The sequence below is a fragment of the Colobus angolensis genome, unplaced genomic scaffold, assembly GCF_000951035.1.
Source record: "Colobus angolensis palliatus isolate OR3802 unplaced genomic scaffold, Cang.pa_1.0 Scaffold66, whole genome shotgun sequence".
Lineage (NCBI taxonomy): Eukaryota > Metazoa > Chordata > Mammalia > Primates > Cercopithecidae > Colobus > Colobus angolensis.
In genome coordinates this window covers 1,060,731-1,071,281 of record NW_012120265.1, presented here as the reverse complement: position 1 = coordinate 1,071,281, position 10,551 = coordinate 1,060,731, and the positions used below count along the sequence as shown (strand labels likewise).

General features: G+C 54.8%; 1 protein-coding gene across 1 annotated transcript in view; it reads right to left on the bottom strand.

Moving 5' to 3' along the window:
• Positions 1–10,551, bottom strand: part of MYO9B (myosin IXB) — a 119,482-nt gene that overhangs the window by 16,430 nt on the left and 92,501 nt on the right. The window contains exons 15-19 of the mRNA XM_011925897.1: positions 10,129–10,209; positions 8,258–8,368; positions 5,304–5,426; positions 3,472–3,788; positions 1,070–1,984 (exon numbers count right to left, since the gene is read on the bottom strand). Coding sequence (XP_011781287.1) covers positions 1,070–1,984; positions 3,472–3,788; positions 5,304–5,426; positions 8,258–8,368; positions 10,129–10,209 — 1,547 coding nt within the window. The remainder of the gene's footprint in view (positions 1–1,069; positions 1,985–3,471; positions 3,789–5,303; positions 5,427–8,257; positions 8,369–10,128; positions 10,210–10,551) is intronic.

Here is a 10,551-nt window from a genome sequence, read left to right as displayed (position 1 = left end):
TGGGATTACAGGCATGTGCCACCACGCCCAGCTAATTTTTGTATTTTTAGTAGAGACAGAGTTTCATCATGTTGGCCAGGCTGGTCTCAAACTCCTCTCAAACTCTCGGCCTCCCAAAGTGCTGGGATTACAGGCATGACCCATCGTGCCCAGCCTAATCTCTACCCATCTTCTATCCATCCATCATCTGTACCATCCATCCATCTATCCATCCATGCCTCTATCCATTACTACTTGTTTTCTATCTATCCATCCCTTCATCCATCATCTGTATCTGTCTTCCATCCATCACCTCTATCCATTTTCCATCCATCCATCCCTCCATCATCTCTATCTTCCTTCCATCCATCCCTCCATCATCTCTATCATCCATCCATCCACCCATCCATCCATCCACCCACCCATCCACACATCCTTCCCTTTCTCTCTCCTTCACTCCATCCATCATCTATTTATGATACTCCTGGCATGTGGTAAGTGGAGGCCAGGGATGCTGCTCAATATCCTATGATACACAGGACAGCCCCCACTGCAGAGAATGATCCGGCCCCCAATACAAGCAGGGGGAGGCTGAGCAGGCCTGCTGCAGGGAAGGCCTGTCTCCTCCCTGACTTCTTTCCTTTGGTCCTGCAGGCCCTCTGGAAGAGGGAGCTGGAGATTCCAAGTCACCGACACTTGGCTTACTAAGGCTCAGGCAGAGCAAGCCCCTGCTCTTTTAACCCCAAGGAGTACAGTTAGTCCTGTTCACCAATTAGAAACCAAGGCCCAAGACTGCTGGGGAGCAGGGACCCTGACCTGAGGAGCCACCTCCCTCAAGGCCAGGACCTTTCTATACGAGCACAGCTCCCTCTGGAGACCCCTCAAGGCTCCAGGTCCCAGCCTGGGCCCTGGCTGGGTGCCTTGTTGTCATTTGGCCTTTAGCATGCCCTGCTTTTCCTCCTCCCTCAGGGCTCCCGCACACCCACTGGGCATGATTACACATGTGTTTCCAGGATGTGCGGCACTGCCCCTGGCCTTGCCCACCTGGCCTGGACCCTGGTGCTCAGACAGAAGAGGGTGTGGGGCTTACTCTGTGGGCGTGAGGGTGGCCCCTGTGGCCCGGTGTCTGTCGCTGAGGTCCAGGGACTGGCTGAGCATGGCACTAGGGCTGGCGGCGGCCACCAGCTTTTTGCCCCGCCACAGCTCCACGGCGCTGGCCAGCCGCTCGGAGTCCAGGTACCGCTGGATCTGTGTGGAGCCTCCGGGGCTGTCGGGCTTTTCCTGAACCCTTGGGCTGCCCCACGGTTTGCTCTTGTCCTCGGGGGTCTCGGGGGTGCTGCCGGGGGCTGGTGGGCTGACCCTGCTGTCCAAGGCCAGGCTGGTCGGCCGCTCCACCTGGCCAGGCCTGGGGCTCCCACCCGGCAGCGCCTTCTCGGTTTCTTCAGAGACCTTGCCAGCTGCCATGGCCTCGGGTTGCTCTGTGGGCTGCTTTTGGGACACGTTCTCAGCCTCCGTCTCCACGATTAGAAGGGTTTCATCTTCTCTGCTATCCTTTTTGTCTTCCAGGAGACTCACCCCTTGCTCCTGGGTGACCCTTCTGGAAGGTTCTCTGAGGGCGCTCTCCTCCTTGCAGGACTGAATGTGTTTGTTCTGGAACTTGACGTGCTCCAGTCCTCTTTGCCGACGCGACTCACGCTTCTCCCGGCTGCTGGGGACTTTCTCGTGACTCTCAGCTGCCACGGTTTTCTGGGGCGGGAGAGTCTTATCCAGGCTCGGGGCCTCCTTCTCAGGTGAGGAGTGCTCTGGGGGGGACCTGTCACTTGGCCACACCTCAGGCTCTGATGCCAGGTGCCTGCCATCCTCCGCCGGCTCTGGCCCCTGCTCAGCTACCTGCTGCCCGCCGGCCACCTGACCCGGCCCGCCCTCCTCAGAACCTGCTCTTGCGGCTTCCAGGGCTTCCCTCTCCTCCTCTGCCTTCTGCTTCTCCAAGATCATCTGGCTGAAGCTGGAGTGAGGAAAAAGCAGACAGCTGGTTCAGAAACAAACATTCCTTCCACCTCCCACTGAGTTCCGATGGGACCCCCAGCCTGTGGGCTGCAGACGGAGCTTCGCCTGTGCCTAGTGGCCCTGAGAGATGCTTCTGGAAAGCAGGAATCTCCTCGATCAGGAAAGGCGGCTGAGGGTGGTGCCCCCTCGGTGTCACAGATACTCCTGCCCGGTGTCTGCCTGGCTGCCTTGTTAGGGGAGAGGACCCTTGTTGGGGCTGTGGTGGGTGGGTTGTTAAGAAGCCTCAAACTCGTTTGGGGTCCACTGTGGGCTTTCCCTTGAGTCTTTTTCTAGGAGGCTTTTTGTTTTGTTTTTATATTTATTTATTTTATTTTATTTCTGAGACAAAATCTCACTCTGTCGTCCAGGCTGGAATGTAGTGGCACGATCTTGGCTCGCTGTGACCTCTGCCTCCCGGGTTCAAGTGATTCTTGTGCCTCGGCCTCCCCAGTAACTGAGATTATAGACATACACCACCATGCCTGGCGAATTTTTGTATTTTCAGTAGAGATGAGGTTTTGCCATGTTGGCCAGGCTGGTCTCAAACTCATGCGATCTGCCTGCTTTGGCCTTCCAAAGTGCTGGCCTTACAGGTGTGAGCCACTACGCCCAACCTGTTTGGTTTTTAGAGACCGTATCTGACTCTGTCACTCAGGCTGGAATGCAGTGGTGTGATCACAGCTCACTGCAGCCGCCACATCCCAGACCCAGGTGATCCTCCCGCCTCAGCTTCCTGAATAGCTGGGGCTACAGGTGTGCATCACCACACCTAGCTAACTCTTTAATTTTGTGTAGAGATGGCATCTTGCTATGTTGGCCAGGCTGGTCTCATACTCCTGGGCTCAAGCGATCCTCCCACCTAAGCCTCCCGAAGTCTTGGGATTACAGGCATGAGCCATTGCACCTGGCCTAGGAGGCTTGTTTGCACATGTGGGTAGGGCCTGCTCTGGGAGCTGGGATGTGACCTGTGGCAGAGCTGGGTCTGTGTGGGCAGGGGAGAGGTGCACAGGGTGCCTAGGTCAGGGAGGCGCTGGGCTTGTAGCTGTGGGTGCTGGGATGGGAGCTGCTGATATCCTGCTGGGGGGTTCTCTGTGCCTGGTGGATGCCCCAGCTCCATGTTGAGTGTTGGGCTGGTCCAGGCGGCCCCTCCAACCCTGAATCCAGGTGTTCCCTGACCGATCCAGGTATAGGGGAGTCCCTGGGCAGAGAATGGGCGCAGCCAATGGCAAAGCAGAGCTTTGTCCCTGAGTGCTGCCTGCCAGCCTCAGAGCCCCTCTCTGTAGCCCATGTGTGTCCAGGCATCTGGTTTCCCACCAACCCTTCCCTGTGTCCAGAATGACATCCCCTTAGTGCCACAGGCCAGACGGTATATCATGGGCAGCAATTTGGTGAGTGACCCTTTCGGCTTCTGGAATATTCTGGGGAGCGTGGCCTGGCTCTGCTCACCTCTTGCGCTGCAGGTGCCCACGGCAGAGGCTCTGCAGGCGGATGATGCTCTGTTTCCGGCGCCGGTAGAGCTTCCGCTGCCAATAGCCCCTCCATGCAGCCTGGAGGTACACGGCGGCCTGTGTCCTCTCCAGAGCCCCCCGGACCCGGTAGGACCGCCAGCAGGCCTGGATGGTGACAGTGGCCCGCTTCATCTGCAGGAAGTGCCGACGCTCCAGCACCATCCGAAACCAGCTCTGCAGCAGCAGGATTTTCCGCACCACCTCCCGGTGTAGTGTCTCCTGCAGGGCTTGCCGCTCCGTCTCCTTCAGGAAGACCTGGTGGGCACGGGGTCAGGTGGGGTCAGCTGCGCTGCCACTGACACCACCTCTGTGCCTGGGAGGTCTGCATAGCGCACTCCAGGGTGAGACCCAGGCTGGTGTGCTGACCAATCAGGGCTTTATTTATTTATTTATTTATTTTTTTTGAGATGGAGTCTCACTCTGTTGCCCAGGCTGGAGTGCAGTGGTGCCATCTTGGCTCACTGCAACCTCTGCCTACTGGGTTCAGGTGATTCTCCTGCTTCAGCCTCCCGAGTAGCTGGGACTACAGGTGCCCATCACCAGGCCTGGCTAATTTTCGTATTTTTAGTAGAGACAGGGTTTCACCATGTTGGCCAGGCTGGTCTCGAGCTCCCAACCTCAATTGATCTGCCCACCCTGGCCTCCCAAAAATGCTGGGATTACAGGCATGAGCTATTGCACCTAGGTGTGGCTCTATTTTTTTTTTTTTTGAGATGGAGTCTCACAGGCTGGAGTGCAGTGGTGCGATCTCAGCTCACTACAACCTCCGCCTCCTGGGTTCAAGCGATTCTCCTGCCTCAGCCTCCTGAGTTGCTGGGACTACAGGTGTGTGCCTGTAATGAAAATCTGTCTCTACTAAAAATACAAAAATTAGTCAGGCATGGTGGCGGGCACCTGTAATCCCAGCTGCACGGAGGCTGAAGCAGGAGAATCACTTGAACCTGGGAGGTGGAGGTTGCAGTGAGCTGAGATCGCACCACCAGTCTGGGTGACAGAGTGAGACTCTGTCTCAAAAATAAAAACAAGAAACAAAAAGAAATGAGGTCTCACTTGGTCACCCAGGCTGAAGTGCAGTGGTGCAATCACAGCTCACTGCAGTCTCAAACTTCTGCCACAGCCTGCCAAGCAGTTGGGACCACAGGTGCATGCCATCATGCTTGGCTAATTTTTAAATACTGTATAAAGATGGGGTCCTGCTATGTTTCCCAGGCTAGTCTCAAACTCCTGGGCTCAAGGGATCCTCCCACCTCAGCCTTTCAAGTAGCTGGGACTCTGGGCGCGTGCCACCTCGCTTGGCTGGAAGGGAATTTTTTTACACCGGGTGAGGCCTTTGGGGGACTGACCTTGGCACTTGTTAAACAAGGGTGGCTGAACAATGCCCCCATAGCAAGAGGCAAACACATGCCCAGAGATGGGAGACGATCTCTGAAAGGGAGGACAATTGCAGGCCACCTCCCGCCTGATACTGTAAAGGGGATGGACCAGCTCCTAAATCCTGCCAGTTAGCACGATCGTCCCTTTCCTACCTGTGACGCAGCAATGAACAGGTGATGCAGAGGGAGTCTCTGAGCCCCGCTGAAGAGCAGCAGGTGGGGCTCAGCCAGGGCGGCCCCTATCCCTTAGCTGCAGTATTCTGCTGGGTCGCTAGAAATGCATTTCCTAGACAGAGCCCTGTATGTTTCAGAGTGGCCCTGGGGGCCTGGGAAGACACGGTGTGTGGTGGAAGGCAGGGTGTGGGTTTGTAGTGTCCCGAGGGTCAGGAGCACTGACCTTGGTCTTCCCGATCTGGTAGTTCCTCTTGTCTACCTTCATCTTCTCCAGGAGGGTGGAGATGACCTCCCTGCAGGGCTGGGCATCCTTGGGCAGGAGCACCTGGAACTGCTCAGTGAAATCCTACATTATTTGGGCAGAGAAAGGAGAATCTGGGTGAGTGTTGCGGCCAGCGATGAGGAGACGGGGATCTGGTGACCCCGGTTAAGGTGAAATTGGGTTTGACAGGAACGGTAATGACAAATCTGAAATTTCGGGCTTTCAGAAATAGCCTGGGCTGGGCATGGTGGCTCATGCCTATAATCTCAGCACTTTGGGAGGCCGAGGCAGGTGGATCACCTGAGGTCAGGAGTTCGAGACCAACCTGGCCAACATGGCGAAACCCCATCTCTACTTAGCTGAGCATGGTGGCACACACCTGTAGTCCCAGCTACTTGGGAGGCTGAGGCAGGAGAATCACCCGAACCTGGGAAGCTGAGGTTGCAGTGAGCCAAGATCACATCGTTGCAATCCTCCTGCCTCAGTCTCCCCGGAAGCTGGGAGTATAGGTACTTAGTCCTGTAGCCACCACGCCCGGCTAATTAAAAAAAATTTTTTGTAGGGACAGGGTTTCACCACGTTGCTCAGGCTCGTCTCAAACTCCTGAGCTCAACCTATGAGACCAGCCTGGCCAACATGGCAAAACCCTGAATCTACCAAAAATTAGCCAGGCATGGTGGCAGGCACCTGTAGTCCCATGTACTGGGGAGGAGGAGGCAGGAGAATCACTTGAACACGGGAGGCAGAAGTTGCAGGGAGCCGAGACACCACTGCACTCCAGCCTGGGCAACAGAGTGAGGCTCTGCCTAAAAAAAAAAAAAAAGAAATGGGTTCTTAGCTGGGTGCAGTGGTGCCTGGGTCACGTGACCCAAAGTGCTAGGATTACAGGCTAAGCCACCATGCCTGGTCAATAGTCTGTAATCTTAGGAAAGACCACTGCAGATACAAGGTCCTAGGTCTTTTACATGGTCGAGGTGCCTGGGAACCGGGGCCACCCTTGCAATAGAGCTTACAGTCTAGGACTTGTGAGGGAGTTAGATCACAGCTGGAGGAACATGTTTTTTTTTTTTTTTTTTGAGACAGTCTCGCTCTGTTTCCCAGGCTGGAGTGCAGTGGTGCAAACATGGCTCACTGTCGACCTCCCAGACTCAAGCAATCCTCCTGCCTCAGCCCCACAAGTAGCTGGAAGTACACTGCATGCCAGCACGCCTGGCTTCGGTATTTTTGTGTGGAGATGGGGTTTCACCATGTTGCCTGGACTGATTTTGAGCTCCTGAGCTCAAGCAATCTACCTGCCTTGCCCTCCCAAAGTGCTAATTACAGGCGTGAGCCACCGCACTGGGCCTCTAGTATTTTTTGAGACAGGGTCTTGCTCTGCCATCCAGGCTGGAGTGCACTGGCTCAGTCATAGCTCACTGTAGCCTCAAACTCCTTGGGTTGAAGCGATCTTCTCACCTTAGCCTCCCGAGTAGCTGGGACCACAGGTGCACACCACCTTGTCTGGCTAATATATATATCTTTTTGAGGTGGAGTTCTGCTCTTGTTGACCAGGCTGCAGTGTGCAATGGTGCGATCTCGGCTTATTGCAGCCTTCAACTTCTGGGTTTGAGAGATTCTCCTGCCTCAGCCTCCCAAGTAGCTACTCCCAAGTAGCCCCACCGTGCCTGGCCTTTTTTTTTTTGTATTTTTAGTAGAGATGGGATTTCACCATGTTGATCGGGCTGGTAACGAACTCCTGATCTCAAGTGATCCACCCGCCTTGGCCTCCCAAAATGCTGGAATTACAGGCGTGAGCAACTGCACCTGGCTAATTATTAAATTTTTTGCAGAGACAGGGTCTCTCCCGGTTGTCCAGGCTGGCCTCAAAACTCCTAGGCTCAAGTGATCCTCCTGCCTTGGCCTCCCAAAGTGTTGGGATTACAGGTATGTGCCACTGCACCTGCCTGGAACATTTCTTTTTTTTTTTTGGAGACGGAGTCTAGCTCTGTCGCCCAGGCTGGAGTGCAGTGGCACGATCTCGGCTCACTGCAAGCTCCGCCTCCCGGGTTTACGCCATTCTCCTGCCTCAGCCTCCCGAGTAGCTGGGACTACAGGCGCCCGCCATCTCGCCCGGCTAGTTTTTTGTATTTTTTTTAGTAGAGACGGGGTTTCACCGTGTAGCTCAGGATGGTCTCGATCTCCTGACCTCGTGATCCACCCGTCTCGGCCTCCCAAAGTGCTGGGATTACAGGCTTGAGCCACCGTGCCCGGCCTGGAACATTTCTTTTTAGTAAAGTATTATTTCAAATATTTAAGGGTCAAGTATTGGTAAAACACACCAGCATTTCTGCATTTTTCATAATTTTGCCTTTCTTATCCGCATAGGGTTAGAAAGACATTATTTCTATTCAATGGATGAGAAAAGAGGCACATTATATTATTCTAGTCCCTGGGGCTATGAAGGGAAAGCATGAAAGGGAACCAGGCGCTGTCACCTCTGGCTTTGGGCTCAGGGTGACACAGGTACCAGCTCTTGGCATGAGGCAGGGGTTTCCTTTTTTTTTTTTTTTGAGATGGAGTCTTGCTCTGTTGCCTAGGCTGGAGTGCAGTGGCTCAATCTTGGCTCACTGCAACCTCCGCCTGCTGGGTTCAAGGGATCCTTCTGCCTCAGTAGCTAGGAGTACAGGCAGCTGCTGCCACACCTGGCTAATTTTTGTATTTTATGGGGTTTCATCATGTTGGTCAGGCTGGTCTTGAACTCCTGACTTCAAGTGATCCGCTCGCTTCGGCCTCCCAAGGTGTTGGGATTACAGGCGTGAGCCACTGCGACTGGCCAACCTGCTGGGTTTACGTTCCAGCAAGGAGCTCTCTTTGGAAGAGGGCGATTGCCTTTGCCATGAAACAGGTGTGTCCAGGTATGTGTGCTTGTGGCCTACCTGGAATGTGTACTTGGCACTGTACCCTGACCTCCGGATGCGCACGGTCTCCAGCATACCGGTGTAGCGCAGCTGCTGCAGGACCAGCTCGTCGTCAAAGCACAACTCTTTCTGAAATGGCAATGTGAGAGATCAGGCAGGCGGCCTTGACCGGACAGGATGCCCAAGCCTGTCAGTGGCTCAGGCCTGGGAACTGTGAGATTAGGGCACTTTGCCATGTGACCACTGCCCCTTGGGATCCCTAACACAGACTTGGTCAGGGTGCACATATGGGTGCTGGCTAGCCGACCTGGGAATGTTCTACGGCACAGCAGCCAGGAGCGCCTGGACAAGGGGTCCTTCCTTGCTCCAGACACTCCTTCTGGAATGAGGCCAAGATGGGAGGATCAGTTGAGGCCAGGAGTTTGAGACCAGCCTGGGCAACATAGTGAGACCCCATCTCTAGTCATTTAAATTTATTAAAAAAAGAAAAAGAAAAAAGAAAAAAAAAAAAGAACCCAAATGCAGATGTGTCCTGGGCTTGTTCTCCGCGGCAGGCACCGGGGTAAGTGCTGGGGATTTGGTGGAGAGGAGAGCTTGGTCTGGGGGCAGGAGCCACACACAGGTGATAGAACAGGCAGGGAGCAGCTGGGTGGAGGCCCAGAGGAGGAGGAAGAAGCCAAGGGGCTGATGGGGACACAGGGAGATGCTTCCTGCCAGGGGAGAGAAGAGGCTGGAAATGCGGCTGCCTCAGTGGGCTTTAAGCCTGGAGCTCAGGGGTCTGGACTTCACCCTGGTGGGCAGTGAGGGATAAGGCATGGTGTTGCTATAAAGACAAACGGTGCTGGGTGCGGTAGCTTACGCTTGTAATCCCAGCACTCTGGGAGGCTGAGATGGGTGGATCACTTGAAGTCAGGAGTTCAAGACCAGCCTGGCCAACATGGTGAAACCCCGTCTCTACTAAAAATACAACAATTAGCTGAGCATGGTGGGCACCTGTAATCCCAGCTACGTGGGAGGGTGAGGCAGGAGGACGGCTTGAACCTGGGAGGTCGAGGCTGCAGTGAGTCGAGATCGCACCACTGCACTCCAGCCTGGGTGATAGACAGAGAAAGATTCTGTCTCAAAAACAAACAAACAAAACCAAAAAAAAAAAAAAAAAAAAAAGGGCAAACAGGAAAGAATGGGTAGGGTTGTCATGACTGGGGGTGGATGTGGAGGCCAGAGATGCTGCCTGACACCCTCCAGTGCACAGAATGGCTCTTATCATAGAGAACCATCTGCTGGCACAGCCCATGAGCAGAGATGGTGCACGATGGAGCATCTCCCCAGGTACAGTTGGTGGGAGGTTCCTGCCTGGCTGTGTGCTCACATTTGTCTGGGAGCCCACACCCCTGCTCAGTCCCTGGCAAAGTCCCCGAGCTGTCTTCCTAGGGACGGAGTGGACCTCTAGGGTAAAGGAAGCCTGTGTCAGTGCTGAGCCTGAAGCCCCCACTGGTGCTTCCACTGGGGCTCCGAGGGTCTCTCTAGACCCTTGCAATGTGAGCAGCGGGCTGTGTGTGCCTCTAAGACTCTGCTATGTAACCTCAGCTCTTGCCTTTTGGTACACTCCTTGCACTGGCTACTCTTTGGAATGTATCTGAAGAGCACCCCTGACTTGTTGCTCCCTAATCAAGCCTTCTCTGGGCTTCTCCATGTTCCAGATGATGTCCCTACTCTTGAATGGCCACTTGGGCCATCCTCACTGCTAACCCTCCATCCCCAGCTGCCTCTGGATGGACTGCTGCGCTGTTCCCCATACTGCGTGGAGGCTGGGGCTGGATGCAGGGACACCGACACCCCTAAGAGTCTGGCATGGGCCTTCTCCTCCCAAACACCTTAGAGAAACTCACCTTTTCAGCATTGGAACGGATGCAGCGGATAAAGAAGGGCTCTGCCTTCCCCAGCGCCTCCAAGAGCTTGTTAAGGGATGTCTGTTAACGGAAAGAGAGCATTTGGGTTGAGTTAGGGACCCTGGCAGCTGCTGTTCTGTGGGAGGAGACCTGGGATGCTCTAGCATCAGTGTGGGGTGGATGGGGTCTGCACAGATGTGGGTCCCTGGCGCTGGGACACAAGAGGTTCCAGCTGGACGTTCTGACCCGAGCCTGCGCTATCCCTGGAAACCCTCGAGGGAGCTATGTGGTCCCCATGGTTCCAGGGCCACCAATGCTTGTCTTTGCCTCAGGTGGAAGGCTGGGGCCGGGGAGGACCAGACAAACGCTTTCTGGAGATTTGAAACATGTGTCAGCCTCTGAAGGGACCATGGATGTAGTGTT